We start from the raw sequence: 23,793 nt of genomic DNA on the forward strand, positions 1-23,793 counted from the left end.
AGCTTAGTTCCTCTCGTTGTTTAGCTAAACTCTAATTTTTCACTCTGTCTTCTTGGCCGTCTGGGTTTTTGTCCTCTGATAGCTGAATTGATCTTTTCATAAAGCCATTAAGCTTTATTTCTGTGGCCCATTACTGGGATTTACTGGCTTTGTTCTGCAGGTCTTTCTCTAGTGTTTCTGATTTGTATTTTTGCTTTCTTTTTGTAGCTGTCCCCCCACCACTGCCAACACAAGGAGTTGAGAGATAGCAGTACAGTTAAGAGGTTATGTAGATCTCTGAGTTAGCCCAGCTTGTAGTTGAGCATGTAGAGCAGAATGGCTGAGGGGATTATCTCTCCCAGATGGTAAGGATGAGCGACTAGCCTCTCTGGGAGCCTCCTGAGATAGATGTGCTGTCAAATACAGCTTCCCGTAGACCCGCTCCCTGCCGTGCTCTTTTCCTTCCCTGCTGAGGTGATCTTGTTCCAACGGTTTCTGACCTACCCCTTACAATAGTAATGTAAAATTAAACCGTTTGCTGTTCTTTGTGGAAATCCTAATTTGTAGACCAATTACTGACTCGTGGCCATCAGTCTTCAGCCCTAGTTCACTCCTGGGCTCTGGAAGAACTCAGATGTCTCCATCTCACATGGGAAGGAGAAAGGGATATTGCATGAAGAGACAAGAGACCAAAAGAGAATAGAGGAAACCCTACTCTGGGCTCGTAGCATCTAACAAGTCTTCCTATACTTCGTACCTCTGTACCAATTATGTAAATAAAGAGAAGAAACCACCACAGTAAAAAAAACCTGTTAATTCTCTTGACAGCAGAAACATACTTTTTTATAAGTGTTGAGCCTTCTTCAGATAAATTAATTTGGATAGCTGTCTTATGGCCTATGGTTACAACTCCACTGCTGACTATTAAATGTACTGAAGCATCAACGTAGATGAGAAGAGAGGAATCTTCAGAGAGTGACATTCCCAGTGGTCATGGAATGAAACAAAGTAGTGCTGAATGCACTTGGGAGGAGGAGAGGATGCCAGGAAACATGGGACGTGGTTTTCATGTTCGTTTTGCTTTGTTGTCGCAATTTTTTTTTCTTATGTAAAGTCTGTATTGCTCGGAGGGGAAAAGAAATCTTCCAGTTCCTTCTCAGAAAGGAAGAGTTTTTAATTTATCTTCCCCTGAATGTTATTATTTTGCTCATACCTTACCTAGATCAGTATCTGTTAAACAGATTTGATCAGCCTAAAGCAAAAGGAAGTTGTTTTGCTGCATTTGTGTTTAGGAAACAAAAACACTTAAAGTAACTTTTGCACTACTGAAAATATTTAGCGATAAGCCGTAATGGTAGCTGATGAAGTCTCAATTAACTCTGCATTATTAAATATGACTTTTTTTTTTTTCTTCAGGAAGATCATACAGCTGTTAACATTCACATTAATCTTCTACTTATTATCATTTTCCTTTCACCTTTAACTGTCAGGTGGTTATTACATACATTTCCTTGTTATATTTTTTTGTTTTTAAATTAGGTGCAAGTGTTTGGATTGTATTCAGCGGAAGAATTTCATGAAACATTTGACTGTCCTATTAAAGTAAGTGCTTGTTTTAATCTTTAGTAATTGTGTTGTCTTTAATAACAGTAAGGTCACGCTGAATCTAAATGAGAGAGGAGTACTGCTTCAGTGTAATGTTATTCAAGTCACAAGAAAATAGTTATCTATCTCAATATAAAAGCTTTTGATCTGGTTAGGTAGGAAGAAAGCTGATCTAGGTTTTGTAAGAAGTATTATTGAATTTTTCAAATACAAAAGGCAAAGCGAAAGAGAAATTGTCCTGTTTCAGCTGTTACCTGTCTCAACATATTTCTCTCTTTGTAGATCTGTGGTATAAATTCTGAGAGTTCTACTAACTGAGAGGTCAATATTTTGCAACTAATTCATATCTGTTAAACCTATCCTGGGACAGAGCAATGAGTAGTGATGCAGATATAATCTGTTAAAGAAAGAACTCAGTTTCTGAAAAAATAAGTGGAGCTGGCTGGATCTTTAAAGAAATGCCTCTAGAAGGTGTATAAGAAGCTTTAAGCTTTTTTATCAACGTATGTTTTTACTGCAGGAGAAATGGCGGCGTGTGCAAATTATTGCATATTGCTGCTTAGGGTCTTCTGTGTTTGCATCTGCTTTTGGAGGGGGAAAAAAATGAGCATACTAAGTTTTTACACACATTGAATACAACTTACTTGGCTCCTGTTGTCCTGCTGCCCACACTTACATGTAAGACAAAGCACTTTTTTGGCTCTCTGATTCAACACTCTAGACCCAGCTGATCAGTCCGAGCGTGAGGCTGGTGCTTTGTGAGGTGCACTAGAAAGGTTGGTTAAGCAATGTGACAACACCAAGCTGTGTCCTCTAGGAAGGTCACAAAGAAGTCTCACTTGCAGGAATGCTTGTGGTGATCCGATGCCACGTGGTCCTCATTCTGCTACCTGCTGTGCAAAAAAGTAATTGTTCTGCCCGTGACCCTCCGTGTCAGGAATGTGACAAGTCACGTGCCCTACAATATGGAGGATTTTCTTTTTGTTTCTAAGCAAAAGCAGTAGGACAGAGAAGCAAACTAAGACGTCTGAAAGATTTCATCTCTACTTCAGAACCTCAGCTGTAATATTTGATATTTTGCAAAGGGTTGTCTACTTTAAAAATTGATACAGTGCTCTCTGAAACTCTTATTTCAGCTGTAATACATGTTTTCTTCTCTGTTAATACTCAGATTGTTGCTGTTCATCCTCATTTTGTAAGATCCCACTTCAAGCAGTTTGTAACAGGAGGAAAAAAGGTAAGCAGTCGCGGTGAAATTAACTTAGGCTACCTTTAAATAGCTTTTAAAAGGTGCTCAGAAAGTGTGTATCTGTGATAGATGACACCTAAAGAAAATTGCTCTATTTTTTCCTTCTCTTCATACATTGTATTCCACCACATTCTTAATTAACATTCGTTTCAGGAAAAAGTAACACACTTGTTATGTTAAAATCACGTTGCAATGAGTACAGTGTCAAAGTAAAACTACTTCTGTCCTTCTAGCCTGAAAAAAAAAACCAGCTATTTGCATTTCCTAGGGCAGTGTTTTCATTTTTACATGGTTTGGGAGCAGAAGTTAAACTTTAATCCTGCTCTTTTTTACAATATATGTTGGCATTGGTGTTTGAGAATTTTTGTGGGTTTTTTTTTTGTTTGCTTTGTTGTTTTTTTGTGTTTTTTTTTTTAAGTTGCTCAGGAAATCTCTGGATAGAGTATTTGTATGTATGTAATTAAAGTCTCCTATCTGGACAGTTTGCTATTTTTATGTGTCCATCGTGGTATTTTATTGGTCCAGGCTGCAATTTTGACCTTCAGAATACAGATATTTCCAGGTCCAACAAGTATGCTTTGTCATGTTGCATATTTTCAGTTAAAATATGAGAAGTTTGATTTGGAACAGTTTCTTAAATTCATGAAATTTTCCTTTTGCCTTCTCTTATGAATTAAGGATGAACAATCCTCACTTTTAGATGCATCAAACTGAATGCCCTGGCACAGCCTTACCAGCATGTAAGAAATACAGGCTCATCACGCTTCATACAGCTTAATTTTCATTAGCAGCTCAATATTGTTCAATGAATAGCTGTGTTTTTTTTTCTTTTGTAAGTAGTGTGCATGTTTGACAGTTTTTGCAGGTTGGTAAGAGCTAGTGGTATCCTTAAAATAATGCATAGTCAGTGTATGTCTTTGTCAGCCACCAGCTTGTGAAGCTTTTTAGTCATGATAAAAGTGGTGTAGAAAGAGAGAGGCAGGGAATTAATGGAACGGGACTCCGTCAGGTGGTAAAAGAGCTTGCAATCACCTGATGCCGAACAGAAAAAAACATCAGGAAGTTAACACATTCTCTTTGGTTATCTTTGATTACTTGACAGGTTGTTTTATATTCTGTCCTCTGGGGAACGGTATACTTGTTTTTAATGCATTCATTTTTTGCTGAGGAACTTTCCTCCTCAGGAAAACTTTAATTGACATCTTAACATAAGGTATTTAGCATTGAAATAGATGTCCCTTGACACCTGTAATTTGATTTTATTGATACATAAAACCAACAAATAAAACCTTTTATCCTTGTGATAGAAGCCATTTCTCTTTTCTCCTTTCCTCCAAAAGGAGCATATTACCTTATATAATGACAGCAACAAAATGCTCTATGAAGATTCAGAAGGTTAAATCCCACCTACCTATTTATCAAAGATATTTTTTTTCTGAAAAGAAAAAAGCCTGGATAAACAAGTACAAAGCTGAAAAGCCGCTTAGGGTCAGCAGGCAGTGGGGAGTTCTTCCACAAGAACCCAGAGAAAGGGGCCTGAACCACTTCCCATTATTTTTTTTCCCCAGAGGCTGGTGAGGCACTGGCACAGGCTGCCCAAGGAGGCTGTGGATGCCCCATCCCTGCAGGCATTCAAGGCCAGGCTGGATGTGGCTCTGGGCAGCCTGGGCTGCTGGTTGGCAACCTGCACACAGCAGGGGGTTGAACTGGATGAGCACTGTGGTCCTTTTCAACCCAGGCCATTCTAGGATTCTGTGACTTCAACTATTTCATAACTGACATTGTAAGAGGCACTCTGCCTGTCCAGCTCCACCTGCATGGAGGGTGGAGCTTTGGGCAGACAGTTCTTTGGGGTTGTGATGCTGCTGTGGAAACATGGCTATCCTTGCTCATATCAATCTTAAGAGAAAAGGTTTGCTTAAGACTATTACACTGTGCTCCTTGCCTGAGCTGCATGCAGTTAAATGCTGTAAAGTACATGAATTCTTTGTCCAGATGCTCTGGGGTCTGTCATTAGTTTTTGTTACTTTGGGAAATGGTGATATTATGTGTGTGAGCATTTTTTTTTTTTTTCATTGTTTTCTGACATTGTTAGGAGCAGACAAAAGAAGCCAGAAAGGAATTTCATCACTTACTCAAACTAGTTTTATTATGTACATTGGTATCACAGGACACGAGAAAGATGCTCTTGATTTTGTAGCATAAATTTCATGCTAATTTTGGTTTACAGTTTACAAAACAGAGAAGCCAAACCACACATGCACACAGAAAGCATGAATGGCACCTCCCCCTGAGTTCTATATTGTTTTGTCTCATGTCAAAAGAGCACTTTAAGATCTGCTTAAATTTATTAATTGTATAGCCAAGCATCTGCCTCAATGGGATCCTTAATTGTAGTGCTTCTGTGAATGGAGCGTGAGGAGCTGTAAGTCACTACATCCTTAATTTTCTCTCTTTTGAGAAATACCCTGTTCTTTGTAACAATGTAATGCATGTTAAAAATATGCCTTTAGTTCAAAGGCATGCTGTAGGGCATTTTGCAAATGTCCAAGGTAAGCTACAATGTTTTTAACAAAATAAACAGAGCACAGGAGAGAAGCACTTTGCTGTGGGGATGTGTGTTGCAGCTGCTCAGTTCCAGAGATGGGTGGATGGTAGGAATTGATGTGTGCTGCTGTGTGGTGTTGAGATTCGCTGTGTCTTAGAAGTGCAGCCTGACTTAAAGCTGACTTGAGAGCAGTGCTCCCTGGGGTAATTGCTTAAATTGTCACAGATTGTTGGAACTTCAACTCCACTTTGCATATAACCATATACAGTTGCTTAGCTAGGCCTGTGCTGGAGTCTTGTAAGAGCGTCTTTTTCTTCTAAATTACATTACAAACCAATTAACTAATTTCAATTGCTTGTTAAAGCTCTTGTTTCTAAAAGTAAAGAACTTCCTTTAAGCTTGGGATACTATCATTAGCTTCCTTTGGGGCTGGAAAAGCTTCTTCATACACACCCCCTTTTTTTCCCCCAATGAATGATTGTTATCTGTATTATCTGTGCATTAAAAAAAAAAAAAAAGGTATTATAGAAATGTTGTCATGATCTCAGAAAGAAGCAATGGGCACCATACTACAAAAAAGCCTTTCCTTGCTCCCCTTCCTTTTTCTCTGCAATTAACTACATCACAGTTGTGATGGCTTGGCAGATGATGGTAACCCTGAAATAATAATACTGTATATTGTAAATAACAGAGCATTCTTTTCTGGAGCAGACAGTAGAGCTTCAAAGCAAAGGAAAAGACAAATACTGTACTATTGAAGGCCATAACCTTCTACCTTTTAAAAAAGGGTCTAATCTTAACAAATAACAGGGTAAAAGCCAACTAAATGAGGGTGGTAGAGCTGAAAACAAGGTGTTCTTCATTTAACCATTAGTGCGCCGATCTTTCCCAGTACATCACCTAAATGAAGGTTATTGCAGAGTCTGAGGATCCGTTATATCCAGAGGGTTAAAGAGGCAGAACCAACGAAGAGAGAAGACTGAAGGATATTTCAGTTCCAAAGTAAAGGTATCAGCTACTGCCTCATATGTAAAGAGAACTTAGGAGAGCAGGGCAACTGGAGGTTTCCTTCTTGGCAGGGGCATTGAAGAGGGTCCCTATTTCATGTTTTGATTAAGTTCAGGACTCGGACAAGAAGGTTTTTGTAGTGAAGTTCCTACGAGGATGAATCACCTGGAATGATTGAGTCACTCTACTGAATTTGTGCTAATTAAGCTTTCACGGTGAGGATTTCAGCATAACATAGTAAGTAGTGGGGACCCAGCACAACTCAGCGAACGACTACTGACCCAATATGGGAGGAGGATATTCAGTATCTTAAAGGATGCATTTTCCATGATAACTATTAATTTGAGTATCCAATCCAAAACAATTTAAGCTGGAGAGCCAAGATAAAAGTGAGTATTTACCCTGTGAGTGCAAACAGTTACATATTTACCTGTAGCTACATCATATGTGTATACAAAACATACATGATGGAAATATTTAAAGGCAAATTTTTAATATGGACTGTATTTCTGTTGCTAGAGAAGATGAATTATAAGAGCTGCTTTCCAAATGCTGATTAATCTAAAAATGGTTTTGTCCCATTCAGCCTCTCAGAGTTAGCATCTGAGCGTATGGATATCCATGGTTGAATATCAGACTCTTCTTTGTCTGTTACAAAAGCAGAGGGAGCTTAGTGTTGCCCGAAGCAAATTCCTCATTTCAAAAACTTGAAAATATGATTTCAATATTAGAAGCTTGAGCAGGATCCACTGCATCTCCTGTCTGAGACACAAAGCAGGACAACCTGAATTCCTTTCCATTCCCAATGGAGCAACATTGTACACAGAAAAAGGATAGCAGTTGTCAACAGTGCACAGACAGTAAGAGAAGTAGCATTGTTGTGCAGCTGCTGTTGAGGGTGGTAGATTTTGTATGTTAAAAGTCAAGCCTGGCAGGGAATGTCTCTGATTTTTTGTTTAATTGTCTGCTTTTTAGTGTCAGCAGATGCACTTTGCTTCATGAGTAAGTAAGTGACCTTTACCTCTGAACCCTATGATATGTACTTCATAATAACTGGTTGGACTACTTTGACAAATTATTAAATTGTCAGGATGCTGTTTGCAGCACAGTCCATTTTTAGAAAGCAGATAGTCAGCTGTTTGGCATTATGTTGGGTAGAAGAGCGGCAGACAAGAAAGGCAGATTGCTTTGTAAGCTATAAAATGTCAGTCAGTAAATAGTCAAAGGTCTGCTTAAAGTGAAGGAGTAAATACTATGGCAGTTTCTGCCCATGCATTGGATAATTTACCATAAACACGGAGCAAACTGTAGCAGCAAGGAAGCTAGCCACAACAGTGCAGGTCTGACATTTGTGTGCAGTAATGAATGGTGCCCAGATGTATCCTGTATTATTCAACGGACTAGACTTCAACAGGGAGGTTAACATCTCTTACTTAATAAGGAGCTTTATTGGTTGTGTTCAAATGAGGTTTGATTTTCATAATAAAGAAGGAAAAAATATGTTCATCGTGTGCTGTAATGCACAAATTTGGTTTGTGTGAAGAGAGAATGGATTGTAGGCCTGCATGCGTGTTTTGTGTTTTACTGAATTCCATGTAGAAAACTTGTTTCACTGCCTGAGGTGGCAAGCAAAGAGGATCGAAACACATGGAATGTGTGAGAGCTCGTGCTTCTGTCTGCAAGCCTGCTGAACTTGCTTTTGAAGGTGTTAATTCTGTAGCTGTGAATAGGTGGCAGCTGGAACCTAGCAGCTGAGTCATTAAAGGTATAGCCTCACAAAACTCCTGTGGCATTTGTTTGCATGAAAAGCTTCAAAATTTCTAGCTTTTCGTCTTGTAGTTTATAGCCCGTGGACTACAGGGCAGTAGCTGCTGCATCTCCCACTGCCATTGCTTCTCTTCCGGCACTGTTGGCTGCCTCCATGCTTGCTTTCCCTCAGGTCCATTGGTCCATTGCTGCTCCACACAGGAGTGATAGTATTTTATTGTTGCTATGCATTTTCCTAGGGATGCATGATTAAACAGTACGTCTTCATGTGACATGCTGGTCTGTGTTACCCTCAGGTATCTGTTAATCTGGGCTGTGCCTGTAAATGTTGTTTTTATGCTTAGAACAATAAAAATCTATTGTGATCTGTTGTAAATATGGCAGTAGCATCTTAGGTTTTTGTGATCTGGCCTGGCTGAGAAATGAGTTGATAGGACGGGTGCCAAAATACAGAGAATAGCCATGGGTAGGTACATCTTCACACCTGGGCAAACAGAGAACAAGATAAAGAAAATATTTCTCCTAGTATTACTTCACTGAATGTGAAAACTAATCCAACAGTGCTGGCATAGGGAAAGGAAGGGTGGCTCTTCAGTTACAAATTGAAATCTCAGCCTTTGGCGTCAGTGAAAGTCCTCCAGATCTTTACAGCAAAGACACTGTTTTGAAACAAAGTAATTGTGTGGAGAAGAGAGGTGAAATTAAATTGAGTTATGTCTGTGTATTGGTACCACTGAAGCTGCGGTCATTGGTCTCTGTATTCAGAGAATTCCTATACACAGTTTAAAGGCTGGGATTACATGCAATTAGTGTTAATGCTAATTGCATGATAAGCTCCATTAAATTCAAGCACTGTTCTCTTTAGTGGATGCACTCCGCAAATAGAATGTTATGCTCTCAGAGGAGTTTAATCTCCTCGTAGTGAAAGATATGGAGAGATGTATTCACTAATCCAAGAGAATTATTTTAACTCAAAAGCAAAAAGTGTCCTGCACACTCCTCACCTGACACATTTCAACGGGTCTTTTTTCCCAGCGATCCAGTAGACAAGCAGAAGCAGTTAAGAAGGCCTGTAAAATAATTAGTAGTGAGCTATAAGGAAATTTCATTGCCTTTGAAGGAATGTGGATGGGCACCCTTAGAGTCAAAGTTCGTTTTCTTTTGTTGTAGCTGTGTTACCATGTTGCAGTACATGTGAGAGATGCTGGAAGTGCATTCTAAGCACTACTGTATTGTAACAAAGAGCTAGGAAGATTTACCGGGGCAAATCAAAAAAGGGAAAGTATAAACTCTATTGCAGAGAATGCAAGAAAGTGATTTTGTGTCTGCTCTTGAAATATAAGTACTGTGAACGCTGACTGCCAAAATACGGGATTTATGAGAAATAAAGCCCTAAAATATTTTTCCCCTACGAAAGAAGGAAAGGAGGTAGTTGGAGGAACCCCTTCAGGAATGGTGGGGAATTCTTATGTGTCTAGCTGCTACTGAAGCCTTAAATGGCTTTCTGGTGTAATGAATATTTCATTACAAAGATGGAAAGGAGGACCAAGAAATAAATTAGGCTGCTTATTTTGAAAGAGCAGTATTCAGTGGATAGTAGTTAAAAATCACAAAAGTTGTGTGTTCAGTAAATCAGTATTTGGATGTAATTGTTGTGAGAAATAATAAACAAAACACATTAAGTATCAGTAAAGTGGATGTAATTCCATTGCAGATACAGTAGTAAAGCACATTTTGAGATGAAAATATTTTTGTTTGGAAGCCATTCTGTTTAGTGTCTGCTAGCTTCAGTGTTGGATCAATTGCACTTCCTGATGTGAAATGGGGAGTTTGGGGTGCTGCAGTGATTCAGTTTCACTTTCTGTTTTTTACAAGTAAGTATCAAGCTGAAGTCTTCTACAGCCCTTCTTTTGGGCATTTCATTAAGTAGGTGTAGAGTTAAGCACAGGCTGAAGTAGGATTTCATTTTTCTTTTCTCCTTACAACTTACAACAGGTGAATTATTTTCTTACAGCTTTTACTTGGGTAGAGAGGCATGAAAAAGCATGGTGTTCACAAGCCATGAAAAGTAGCAAAATAACTAGAAAACATCATTCCATGAAACAGCTGGATTCTGTTTGCAGCAGGTTAAGTGAAATCACAGATCAGTCATTATCATAACAAACTTCAGGTAACCAGTATCAGCCATTTTTACCTCACATCGTCCACATCAGTTTTTGCAGCCATGTCCAGTAAGTCCTTTTATGGACTGTATTGAAAGCAGCACCTGGGTGGCTATTCTTTTTCATTGGGAGCTCGTGAACTAGAAAAGGAATCAGCAGGACACCTAAAAATGTAAGTAACATCCTCAGCTTCTAATAGCAGCTCATTCATTTCAATTGAGTAGTGCTCCTGGTTCATGTCTACCTACCAGATGGCTCAGGCACACTCCTCTGCATGTCACAGCCTTATGAGCGTAGATGTTATCCTGGTTTCAATGCTTTTACTGTAGTTGCTATAAAGTAAACGTGTTCCGTGAGAGTTTTGTTGCCTGGCCTTTTGATGGATGGAGACTCTCTGAGGCAGAGTACTTCATGTGGCTGTGGGACAGGCACTGGGTCATTTCAGGAGGGCTCTAAGTGAGAGCCCTCTTGGTGCTCAGGTGAGAAGCTTGATGTCAGCGATGCGCTTCCTTTGAAAGTTTGAGGAACATCCTGCATAGTGACTGCGTTAAACTTTCGGAGAAAATATTTGTATTGTGGTGCCATCTTGTGGCTTTAGGAGAGAGAAGCAGTCTGCGTAATTACCTTTAAAAAAAAATAATTAAGAATACGGTATTTTAAGCAAATATTGTCCTATCATTTGGCTTATTTATGCAAATAGGGGTGGCACAGAGAAGCCTTGCACAGCAAGCATGTACATCTGGATCTTAAATACCAGCAGTAGTAACTTATTAGATCCATGAGATTGCAATTTTACACTTCTTAATGGTCCTCCTGCACTTTGTCAGACAGGGTTCAGGTTTTGCCTGTGTTTGTACTGAGGCAAAAGTGGTCCACATTGGTACCTCCCTTATTTGTCCCTGCAAGCACTGAGCTTTGCATTGCCTTAAGTGCTTCCGTGTTACGATCTTAATGAATAACTTCCTGAAATCACACAGAAACTGGGAAGTAGTTAAACTGCCAGGCAGACTGTGGGAATGTAGGAGTGTTTTTCTTTGCTCTACACAGTATTAGAAAAAAAATACTCCATGCTTCTAGACACGATGAATTCCTTCTTTATTTGCAGAGCCTGGTATACCCAGTCACACCTTCAGCAGTGCTGATTCTGCAGCGTGGTTTGCATGTCTGGGATGGTGCAGCATCTCTTCTCGAGTCCTGTTGAGAGCTGTATGTGGTCCCACATGGGGGCGAAGCACAAGGCTGTAGGCTTGGAGGTCTTTGATCATTTTGACTACAAGGGATGCTTTCTTACCATCTTCTGCTTTTTGGAGGAAAGAAAGAGCCTATCGCCTGATCAGTGGATAGCTGTGAGACAGCCTGGTTTCTTTCCACCTTTCTTAAGTGCTGCCACAAGTGCTTAAGTTCTCACATGCCTTTGTTGCTTTATCTTTAAAATAGAAATAATCATACTTACCATTCTTTGGAAGAAGCTTGATAGGAGGGCTGCTGATTAATATTGCTACGAAAGTAACTTGATTTCTGTGGTATGTAAGATTCTCATTGTTAATGTACTTCATGAAAACATCTGATTACATTCTCTTTCATGGTAGGTGTGTATTTCTCCTGGCCATTAAATTCAAGCAGAGTAAGAGATAAGGAAACAAAAGCCCACTTCCTTTGTTTGCATGCAGCACTGTGTCACAGAAATATTTCTTGATGCTCTTCTTTGTAGTTACTGCTGTATGAGAGAGGCTGGATGAATAGATGGAAGCCTTCCGTTTTACATGAAGGGGAAGGAAACATAAGGAATGTAAAATGGAGAGGACACTTAATTGCTTGGGCCAATAACATGGTAAGTGTTTGCCACCTCTCTTAAAAGAGCAAAAACACCTCTGCATTACACTGTTATTGAAAGGTACTGAACTGACAACATAATATGTATTGCTAATGTTGCAGGTGTAAAAAATTCTGTTAGACTACTCAAAAGGCTAGACTTAAGAGAGAATGGGCCCTTTTTGCTCAGAGAGCAATTCATGGTTTAAAGGGAAACATTGCTTTCATGCTGAGTGTTGCATTTCACCTAACACTGTATATGTAATTGATGGGTCAAGGTCTGTGTTTCAAAGCTCAACAGTGAGAGATTTTAAGTAAAGTATCATGTCTAAATTCCAAATTTTTGTTTTGAAATGTGACGTGGGTACTTGTGAAAACGTTTATTTTCTTTCTTCTTCTTTTTTCCCTACTGAAGGAAGCATTCGTTAAAATATTTTAAAGCTGTTGTTCTTTTATTCTTTTTAAAAAGCAGTTTGGTATGAAGTTGTTAAAGGTAGACTTTTTGTTTATTTGCTTCCCTTTAATGACTGCAACTTAAGCAAGTGCTTGATTGTTACAGCAATAGGTTATGACTGAAAGGTTTTGTTCTTTTCAGAGCCATACAATTAAAATATATATTCTGGGTGAATCTGCAGGGAATAGATAGGACAGTTGAGGAGAGCTATCCCTAGAGATGATGTGCCACATCAGAACACAGCATACTAATAAAATGTTGAGAGCCATCTGTCAGGGACAAAAAGCCATGGTCAGGGCCTATCTTTCAATGAAAAATGAAATGACACTTGCCCTCCAAAAGATTAATATATTTGGTTATTGGCCTTTTCCCTTCCCCCTTTACCTTTTTAAAATTTTCTCCATCCTGTAGTGAGGTTTTTGTTCCTTTTTTCCTTTCCAAACTAGAGAAAATCCCATATAGCCAAGCTGCTTACTTTCTCTCCAGTTATTATTTTCTTGTGCTTTTTGTTTTTTTTTTATTATTATTTTATTACACACTGTGTGTGAGCTTGTGAGACATCGGGTATTTTGAGATGGGCTTCAGGTTATTGTGGCAAGGTCTAATTTCTGTTTTCAAGTGTTCACATAACATGCTTGCCACTGTGCCCTCCTCTTCCTCCATGACCAAGAGTCTAAGTTCTACAGACAGACAGCTGAAAACAAAACCCTTTGCATGCCTCACTCCCTCAGAAACAGACATTTGTTTCCATCATGATAGGAAATTGACTTAGGAAGTCCTTTCACTTACAGTGCAAGTGGCATGTTTATCTATAGAGGATTCTATCCTGCTGACTTGAGAGCCACTTTAAATGTAAGTTAGTCTACCCTGTGTAGGATTTATTTGCCTTGTAAAAAAACAGATGTGATATGGGTCACTTGTTTGAAAATAATCCTGGAAGACAAAGTGATGAGATTAATAAAAGGCAGATTTATTAAAAAACAGTTCAAGCAAGATGGCAGATTTTATAAAATGAGCTTAGAAAACACAAAGAATGAGATCCTTCTCTGTGTTACCCAGAGATTTGTTCTCTGCAGAAACTGTTACGTAGTTTTTGTTCTTGTTTTGTTTGTGTGTTTTGTTTGTTGGTTGGTTTTTGTTGCTTTGCTGGGTTGGGGTTTTTTTTTAACGTTTGATGACTTTTAGCCTAAGAGATGCCAGTAGGAGTGTTTCTGTTCCCTTCTGTACCACTTACTGCTTCCTGCAATTTAAGTTTGAAAAAACAAAAAGGGGAGGTGAGGGTTAGGGAGACAAAACGTGGCGTATGCCATGACCCTCATATTGAGATTCTTTGACTTACAGACACTTGAACTGGTGCAGCTGGGGACACAGAAACCCGCAGTCAGGGGGAACAGAAACAGGCAGGGGAATCTTTTAAATCAGTTTTGTCACTAGAAAAATTCTAACATGGAATGGCATCCTGGATGCTGACCTTTCAAGGTTCCTTCCATCCCCTTTTCTGTGATCATAAGACTTGTTTTTCTGTTCACTGAGCTTAAGGGAAATATCTGCTAAAATGCTTTGGTTTTGTTTTGTTGTTTTTTTTTTCTTGCAACATTTGCTATTAAATCACAAAGAAGCAAGTTATTACTTAATGTGAATTAATCTCTATTTTGCTAGTGGAAAGGTTATAGCTCGCCTTTTCTAAATGGTATGGAAAAATCTGATTAATAGCTCTTCAGTGCTCTCTCTCCTTCTAAAATGACTTTAATCTTCCTTTCTTCAAACTTTTTGTTCTGCTAGTTTGGGATATTTCCTGAGGAGGCAGTGAAAAAACACACTGTGTAAAACCAAACATCATTTAAATATGCTTGTTTTTCCCTTTCAGCGTAAGAGTATAAATGCATTTTTAGAGAAGTAGAGATTGATGTCATTTATATTAATGAGTTGTTGCTTCTCATCTTTTTTTCTGAGATGAAAATTTTGGTTTCTCTATGAGGAGTGTTATGGAAGCGCATGGGATGCTTTTGTTTCTTCAAGTAATAGCACCAGCCCAAACAGTCTGGAATGGTTCATGACTTGAGCTGCTGATCTGCTCCTCATTCATTCTTTATGTCTTTTTATTTGACGTGTAAAGTTCAAGTGTCGGTTTATTCTGATCTTACCATTTCTCCTGTTACATCCTGGGCTAGGTTGGTCTTTGTATCAACAGCTTTTTGTGTTGGCGTTTTCATCTGTACCCTGCAACTTATAAAAACTGCTACGGCTGTCAAACAGTGCCAAATCGTATGGGCTCTGGTGGTTAGGAGTTTGTCATGCTGAATAAAGTCCTCTTCTGTTTAAACTTTCAGGGCGTGAAGATACTTGACATGATCTCCAAGCAAAGAATTACCAATGTGCCTCGAGATGACATAAGCCTTCGCCCAGACATGTATCCCTGTAGCCTTTGCTGGAAGGATAATTTAACACTGATTATTGGCTGGGGAAATTCAGTAAAGGTGCAATTACCTGTCTTTGTAATAAATGCTTGCTGTTATCACAGACAAACAGAGGATTATTTCTGAAAAGCAAAGACAATCGAAAAAAATAGAGTTTGGTTTGACTGCAGTCTGCAGAACTCCTGCTGCCATAGAAATGTCATTGGGCTGACCCTCATGAGGAGGAGGAGTGATAGACACCCAGCGGTCAGACAGATTTCTGTGTGTGAGCATGCAGCGAGTATAATCCTCAGGGACACTTCTCTGTGCCTTCGAGAGATTTCCTCTTTTGAAAGCCTTCAGAGGGGCTTTTGAATTCATTTCTTTTCATTAGCATTAAGGAAGAACAACTTAGCGTGAGTTATTTTTGGAGGAACTTTAGGGTCTGAGGACTTTGACTGCTAAAGGAAGACACGTATTTTGAGCCAACCGTGGGGTAAAAAAAAAAGAGGAGGGGGGATAGAGGGCTGGCTGCTTAGAGTTTTGCTTTGCTTTCACTAGGGAACTGGCATTTTGAACTCATGTACTGCAAGCTGTCTGTGATTTGTGCGGACCAGTAGCTGAAAGGAGTTTGTTAGAGCCTGGTAGATGTTTTCTTACAACAGCTTGCTACGTCATTGCACAGTGGGAAATTTAAAAGCACTTGGTGGGAAAGTACGGTAACGTAGGTGAAGCATAAAAAGCTTTTGGAGCATTAAGCTTAAAATTTTACAGATGAAGAAGTTTGTCCTAAGTTTGGCACCTGACGTTCCGTTGTTTTGTGTGTGCTTCCTGGCATTTGTGTATTTTCATTTCTTTATATGTATGTACTCTCCTGTTGCTTGGAGTTGCAGTAGCATATGCTTACTGAAATAGTGAGGTGATGAGACAGTAAGCATGAGAAGATACCAAAATCAAACTCCCACATGCTACTGTGAAGAAATCACAGTGAGAAGATGCTTCCAGATGTCTGTGGTGGTCCATCTGCCTTCTCCTCTCTCACCATATGTATAAGGCTGAGGGCTATGATCAGAAATTTCCTTTTGGGTTTTCTTCCTCAGTGATTCGTCATCACCGTTTTGCTGCCTGTGTTTTTCAAAGTCCAGAAGTGCAGCTTCAAGAACACCGCAGTGAGAAAAGGAGTCTCTAGGAAAAGTTAGCATCATTTTAAGAATCACAGGTTGTTCATCATAATGATCCAAATATCTCTTCCCTAGATTTGCTCAGTGAAGGAGCGGCATGCCAGTGAAATGCGTGACCTTCCAAACCGCTATGTGGAAATAGGTATGATGGTATGAATGTGTGCCTGCTTGGAATTAGATAAGCTTTGAGAGGTCTGTTTTGACATTGAGCCTGGAAAAGTTGTTACAGTTCAGAAGCAACTTGTAGTCATAACATAAACTTTTACCTGATGAGGTTGTGACGATGTCCTGCGTAGTTTTTTGCAAGCTGAGACTCTTAAATTTGTGCTCTTCTACAATCAGACTGTTGTGTGAGGGAAAAGTGGATGTCCTAACTTGCCTTTCATGCAGATTTTTACAGAGATTTTGGCCTGTTGTCTTTCGTAAATGATGATCAGTACACTAATAAGGAACAAACAGGCACTACCTTAATTAATTATTTATTGTTAAACTACGCTGCTTATTCTGGGTTTGGAATAGCTCTAGAAAATTGATTGGAATTTCTTTCTGTTCCCTTTTTTTGCTCTTTGCTTTCCTATTTCTGTAGGTGATGTGATTAATTTCATTATTGCTGATTAATGGAAGTGGTGTTGACAGCATGTGTGTGTGAAGTAAAGCACAAAGGGGAATTCGAATGGAATTTGACAGTGGTTGGTGGGGAGTGGTAAACAAAAGCTCAACTGTTATCAGAGGAAGCTTTTGGTAAGGAAAGGTCTGTGAAGAGGTAACACTGTCAAGATAAACAGGGACTCCATAGTCCAGAGAGGACAACTATGGAGTTTTGTGCTTCCTTGTCTTGACTGCAATGAGATGAGATTGTAAATAAGAGTGTTCCAACAAAATCCTGACTCATGTCAGCATACTGACCAGGGAGATACGTGCCGTAGATGTGTACAGCTTTATGATGTCAGAAAAAAAAAACAGAGTTTTAAAATAGCTTCTCAAAATCAACTAGGAAATGGATGTTAAACATTGTAGGAATTGTAGATACTAAAAGAAATCATGCTTGACTATTAATTGATATTTGAATGCTACTCGCTGGTTAAGATTATATAGTCCCAAAAGAATAATTAAACATGAGATTCTAGAATTTTTGAGGGAATTATATCAAGAAGAAATTCAGTCTTGAATTTTACCTTCCAATCTTTTATAGAAGATTTATATATTCTATATTCTGTACCTGTAAGTCCCTTTTCTAAGTAGCTTTTAGGAAATAATTAAATAGGGTGATTTTACATACTGACAAGCAAACAAGAACGTATTCTTCACTTATGGTATGACTTTGTTGTGGGAGCTAACCTGTCTGCTGGAATTTCATTTTAAAAACAATAAAAAGCTGTCATAAAACTGTTTGGCTGCAAATCTGAAGGTTAGAAAGTTCTGTGGAAGTAACTTTTTCATATTTCAAACTTGAGCATGAAGTCTTCTCGGTATTCTTGAGGACTGCTGTTTTATCTCACTTAACCTGTTGATGATGTGCTTGAAGTTTTTCTTCCTGGTTTCATGTCAAAGCATTGAAACAGCTCTGCCAAAGGCTGCCAGCAGCGCTCATTGGAATGTGGATATTAGACTGAGAGGGAAAAACAGGTGAAACTACTTGTTCAAGTCTGAACAGAAATTACAGTAGCTTTTGATTTAATCACATGGAAAGTCTTTGAGAGTTGTGTGTCATCATGCCATAGCATCCATTTCAATTTAATTGTAGTTTAAACTTTACTTTTCAGGCGCGTAGCTGGAAAATTGGTGTTATTAATGGGCAGACTGACCAGCAACCAATATGTTTTTTGGCAAGAAAATCCATATTCTAAATGGATGCATTTGTTGATATACTCCTGTAATGTAAAGAATTTACACAAAACAAGAATATAGTCCAGTGATAGCTTAATATCCTTGAGATATTCTTTTGGCTTATAGCTTTTATGGCATCGTCTCATCAGGATAATACATGTGAGAAAACACTGTATTGTCATAGGCTCCATATCTCAGCAGTTTCAGATTTGTTTTTTTAGAGCTATTCAGAGGGCCTCGAAGTTCTACAACATCATAGCAAACTATGGTGGCATCAGTAGACAGTAGATGTTTTTCCAATGGCTTGCATCCCAGGAAGCAAAGCAATTCCTGCCTTGTAAGTTAGGTACATAGGATCCTGTGTACCAAGGATTTTACCTTGGTGCACAGCCATGCTTGATGTGTGGAAGGAAATAAATATGGTATCTACCTCGATCCTAAACCAGGTGGCCTGTGTTGTAGGAAGGTAACACCACTGAACTGTTTTGGCTGTTGTATTTCAAAGAAGATAATGCTGTGGCTACACGCAGAAGAGGTATCACAGAATGTATTGTTCTCATGCACTAAGATCTGCTCGACATCACTAATCTTATTTACATCTTTCAGTATATTAATGTGCTTTTCTTCATTAATCATTTCTGTTTGTGGTTACACGTCACGCTTCGTTGCGTACGTGAGACTTCATTCACTGTCGAAGATAAACTCAAGCAGAGTGTTTCTATTTAGGTTTAAATGTATGTTAGCTGTGCAGATCCTATCAGTTTATAGCTGCCTGCTACCACGGTGCAGCAGTGTATTGATTAGAAAGTATCGGTATTGAATTACAGGCTTAACGTGGACTAAATGCCATTGTGATTCTTCTCAAAGAGTGCTTGACCCCAGTGCTCACTTCTGATACGTGTACAAAAGCTGTAATGCTAGACAGCTTCTGAACTGGCAGCCCTTCCTCAACTGTGGTCAGCTAGTAGGCTGCTTGCTAAGGAACTAATTAGCACTTTGCACTTAATGCAGTGCCTTGGCAAAGTGGAATTGGGTAATAGCGGGAAATAATCTTCCAGTGGTCTAGTCGAGTAGCTCATGAAGTATTTAACGTGGAAGGCAGTAAAAGACTGGAAGTTGATTAGAGATTTCTCATTCCATTCATTTTAGCCTAGATTTTAGTTGAGGAATCTCAGCTTAATTCCATGTGCCAGCCTGCCAGCAATGCCTCCAGCATTTCTTTCCACTGGGCATTCCCCCACTTTCCCCACAAAGCAAACTTCTGGTATAAGAATAGCATGTGGATATGATGTAACAACACATCCTTGTGTTTTGAGGAGGAATAGCTGTATCACCACATAGAAAGTTATCACCGAGTACTGAGAACACCATGTTTTTAGCTGAAAGAAAATGTGGGGCTATTTATTTTTTGCTTTATAAAGCAAGATAATGTGATCTGCTGTAGCAGCATATTTTTTTTTTACAAAAAGAGAACTTAAAGCTTCTTAATGAATATAGTGAGCAATAAATTAAAAGTGAATAAACGTCATCATCTTTAAGCTAATTTACGCAACTATTTAATTGCAGCAAGTCTATTTTAGGAAAAGGAAATGGCCAAAAAAAGAAAAAGAAAGAGAAATCCCTGTCTGTGTACCTGTGTACCAGACTTCTGCTCATCGTGTTCTGTCACAAGACAAGTAAATCATCCATAAATTCCTTAACAAAAATTACCCCAGACTAAGACTTCTGAATATTTGCCCTGTTGGTTGATCAGATTTTAGGGGATTTTACAGAAAATTAGCTGGGAAGCTTTAAAACTTTTTGTTTTTCCTGCGATCATGTTGAATTAACAGTATTAAGATAACAGACTCTGCTTTATTTCATTGGAAATGCTCATCATCTGCTGTGCAGCATTTGAGGTTATATTAGGAATGATTGACAGATCATTGTTCAATACTAAGAGCCTTTCTAAACTCTCAGCATTCGAACAGAAATAAATCTGAAGATGACTTTTCCAACCATTTTCTTAGTAAGTAAATACGGAGGTTATGAATTCTGATTTCAGAAGCATGAAATAAATTCTGTTTTCCTAATCAGTAATATATAGGGATCTATTTGAGTCTTACCTTATTGCTCTTCCTACTGCAATTGAAGGAAACAGTGGGTAAAACTGCTATCACAATGTGTACATAACTAAGTAGAGTTGCTTAATTTTCATGTATAGTATGAAGGAGAGAACTGCAAAGAGTTGTAAGGATGCTCAAGCACAAATAAACTACGCTCAAGTGGGTTACTTCAGTGGGCCTCCTCAGAAATTTCCAGTTCCTTTTGTGTTGCAGTTGACATTTCTCTAACTGAGCACATCTTGAGCTTTCTGCTCAGATTCCTAGTCAGAAGGAAGCTCTGCCCTGGCAATTTGAATTTATGAAGACCTTTGTGGGGTTTAATGGGAGATAGGAACAATTTGTAAGTATGAAAATACTTAAATGCTGAGGCAGGTGTTTGTATATAAAGATTTTCAAAGGGAGATGTCAGTGTTAGAAAAATTGAGATTTATATTTTCTTCAAGGCTTATGTTGGATGGTACGTTTGAAAGTATTGTTCAACTTCTCTTAAAGTAAACTATGTATACGTGTGTGTGTGCTTTGTGATTTGCTTATATCCATCTCAAGACACTTTAAGTGGTACTTATGTAGGACAGAAGCCTTTTGTGGTCCTCTAGCTGGCACTGAGAGCACATATGGGGCAAAAAGCATGTTTTATATCAAACGCAACTGGTTAATAGCTAATCAAAGCACACTGTTTTCTACAACATTTTGTTTTACATAATTAACCTAGCAAAGCAGTGGTACTGGAGATGCCATCTTGAGAGCACTTCAGGGGATGCTATTCTGCAGATTTTATAGGTGTTCCCTACATAGATAGTGAAAAGGTAGAGACATCACCCCAGCAGCTAGCAGCGCACCAGAATGCTCTGAGCTGGCCAGGGTCACCTTGCTTTATGGCTTCCCTGCTGTTGATACATGTATGAGCTAACTAAAAACTACCCTGAGTGCCTCTCCATTTCTTTTGTGCACCATATGGAATTAAAAACCAGAAAGTATCAAGAAAAAGGCTTCTTTTCATCTATTAAGTTTCATGTTTGTTCTCTGCACCTTCCTGCCCACTTTCCCGAAATTAATGTCAAAATCTTGGCCTCGTTGAAGTTGATGTCAGCACAGTGTTATCACTGTAAACACAGTTGCACACTTTAAATTTGCAGTGCACTATTTTTCGAGATTTTATTAAGCAAAACAGGCTTTAAAAATAAAAAATAAAAGTCAGTGCACTGCCTGTGGGAAAGTTGTTTTTATAGAGTTTGGGTAAATAATGTAATGTATGCTGTTTTATTTATGTGGTATGTTTCGTCTATTTCGCTTAATGAACAAGATGATTTACAGGTTTCATCTCTGCTTCCTTGGTAATTTGTCTGACAGCTGTACGTAGATGATGAACATAAAGTAGATGCACTGTCAACACATCTTCCATCCGCTTGTATGATAGGCATAAACATGTGTGACACGCGGTCATACTGTGGTCATTCCTATTTACTTTGGTGCTGTATTTGGTTTAATTGTTTTGGATCCTTTTCAAATTAACAGCACTTCTGGAATACCTCCTTGTGGGATTTTTTTCCCCTTGATCAGGAGAAACTGTGGAGATAAGTCAGATTAACCTCATGGTGCTCTGAGCTCTAATAACTGTCGCAGTTCTTCAGTAAAACTTTTCCTGATGATCTCTATCAAAGGCTTCTGTCAGGTCATAGAGCGCAGCCTGTGCCAGGCAGCCTTTGTTTAAGGCTGTCACAGCTGTGCTGGAGCGCTGTGTTTCCACAAGGTCTCTCGAGGAAGAAGAGCTGAGAGAAGGCTGGAAGTGAAACCGAGGGAGCTGAACTCTATTCAGAAACAAATCTCACAGAGATTTCCTTGTATATCTTTTCTGAACAGCAGTACTGCCTTATCCAAACTAGATTCTGTGGGTGTTACAAACTACTTTAGGAGTGCCTCACTGACTGAGGAAATGAAGCCCCAGTGTAGGCCAAACACATGTGATTTTTCAAAACTGTCCCCGTAATCTTTATAAAGATACCATTCATCACTCTGCTTTCCTTTCCAAATTCATTTGACAGTATTTCATATGCCTCCGAGAGCCTTCGCTTGTCACTTTTTAAGCTGTCAACAAAAGTTTCTTTGCTGTCCTTCTACCCTGTGCTCTAGATGTTACTTTTTTTCTTCTCCATGCACTTGCTCCTGTCTCCCACGTTCTCCTAAAATGCCAAATACTAAATTATAAACTGGGAATAAGATTTATTATGTAGACATTATTAACATGGTTGTTTTTAAAGTCATCGCTCAAAGCAACGTATGACACAATCCAAGTAATCTCATCACTCTTGCAGTATAGAACAAAATAATGACATACAGGACTACCAGTGTGAACCTGTTCTCTGCTAGAATAGATTGTTTTACCCTTGTGCCATGCTTTGGCCTCCCAGTGATGTCAAAGTGTCAGCCATCATTAAGAGAAAAACAGCATTTGCTTATTCAGTGAGAGACAGATGTCAAATACGTATTTTATTTGGCAGTATTTTTTTTCCTCTTATATCAGGAGGACAATTATTTATCCTGTTTCTTCGTATTGCCTTGGCTAAAGCAAATTATATTTATGCTGCATTTGCTATTTGCTTTACTGAAATAATTACCTATTTCAGTGAACAGAAGATAGTGGTAGTGTACCCTGCTGACTGGAAAGAAGGAAACATTTATTTTCTACTTATATTTTCCTGAAACTGTCTTGAGAGAAAATTATGATGGATCTAATATATTCTGTTTAACAAAAATTAGTTTGCTAATACAAGCACTAAGATCTGCAGATGTTTAATGCCTATACTGTACACCCAGGAGTAAAAAGCTAAATAATTCTTTCTGCCTAAGAGCTCAGCTACAATGAGCCCTTTTACAAGTTCAGCTCTCTTTTTTTTTTTTATTCCTCAAAATAGTCAACACTTAAATTGGTCATGAAAACAAGACATTTTGGGAAATCATATTTTCAGTTTCAAGGATAAGAAAAGCCTCTATTTAACTGTATCTTTTCTTAGTGATGAGTGTATCTGTAAATCTTCTGATAATGAATTAATAATGACCTTTGTGTTTTCATATATCATACCAATAGATGTATCAGGTGTGATTGTCTTACGGTTACACGACTTTCTGTAAATATGCAAACCTACAGAGATCTTTTGTACACTACCTATTTTACTGAGCTTGGCTTTTTTCCTTTTTTTTTTTCTTTTCCTCTCCAGTGTGATTACTGGAAGTCTAGCTGACCATTCATTTCAAATGTTTCATCTCTAGCATGTCCTGGAGCACAAACATTTCTTCTTGCAAGTCTTAATGGAATTGAATCTGTTAAATGTAATTTTTCATCATCTTGCTGATCCAACTGGGAAGTCTGTAGGTTTGCTGTATGTATTGAGTCTACTTTTCTCCGAACTGATACTCTGTGTTGTTGGTTGCTCCCTCAAAATAAGCTGTGTGTTTTTCTTAGGAAGCAGTTCATACATTTATTTGCTTAATAATTTAATAATAATAATTTGCTTAATAATTCTTTCTGTTTCCATTCCTGTCTTTCAGTTTTCCAGTTTGATACAGAGTTCTATATCAGTGGGCTTGCACCTCTCTGTGACCAACTTGTTATACTTTCATACGTAAAGGAGATGTCTGAAAAGACGGTAATTATTTTCCTGTTACAATTTCACCACACCACTGAACTCTCCTGGGAGTTAGA

At 38.6% G+C, this 23,793-nt stretch overlaps 1 protein-coding gene across 2 annotated transcripts in view; it reads left to right on the forward strand.

The window, feature by feature from the left end:
- The window catches only part of VPS41 (VPS41 subunit of HOPS complex), a gene marked incomplete at both ends in the record, with an annotated part of 103,762 nt that overhangs the window by 42,577 nt on the left and 37,392 nt on the right, over positions 1-23,793 (forward strand). For both annotated transcript variants that reach the window (XM_079538201.1, XM_079538202.1), the window contains 6 exons: positions 1,519-1,581; positions 2,756-2,821; positions 12,030-12,149; positions 14,915-15,061; positions 16,237-16,303; positions 23,640-23,737. In XM_079538201.1, coding sequence (XP_079394327.1) covers positions 1,519-1,581; positions 2,756-2,821; positions 12,030-12,149; positions 14,915-15,061; positions 16,237-16,303; positions 23,640-23,737 — 561 coding nt within the window. The remainder of the gene's footprint in view (positions 1-1,518; positions 1,582-2,755; positions 2,822-12,029; positions 12,150-14,914; positions 15,062-16,236; positions 16,304-23,639; positions 23,738-23,793) is intronic.

The sequence above is a fragment of the Tetrao urogallus genome (assembly GCF_951394365.1).
Source record: "Tetrao urogallus genome assembly, chromosome: 7".
In the NCBI taxonomy this organism is placed as follows: Eukaryota; Metazoa; Chordata; class Aves; order Galliformes; family Phasianidae; genus Tetrao; species Tetrao urogallus.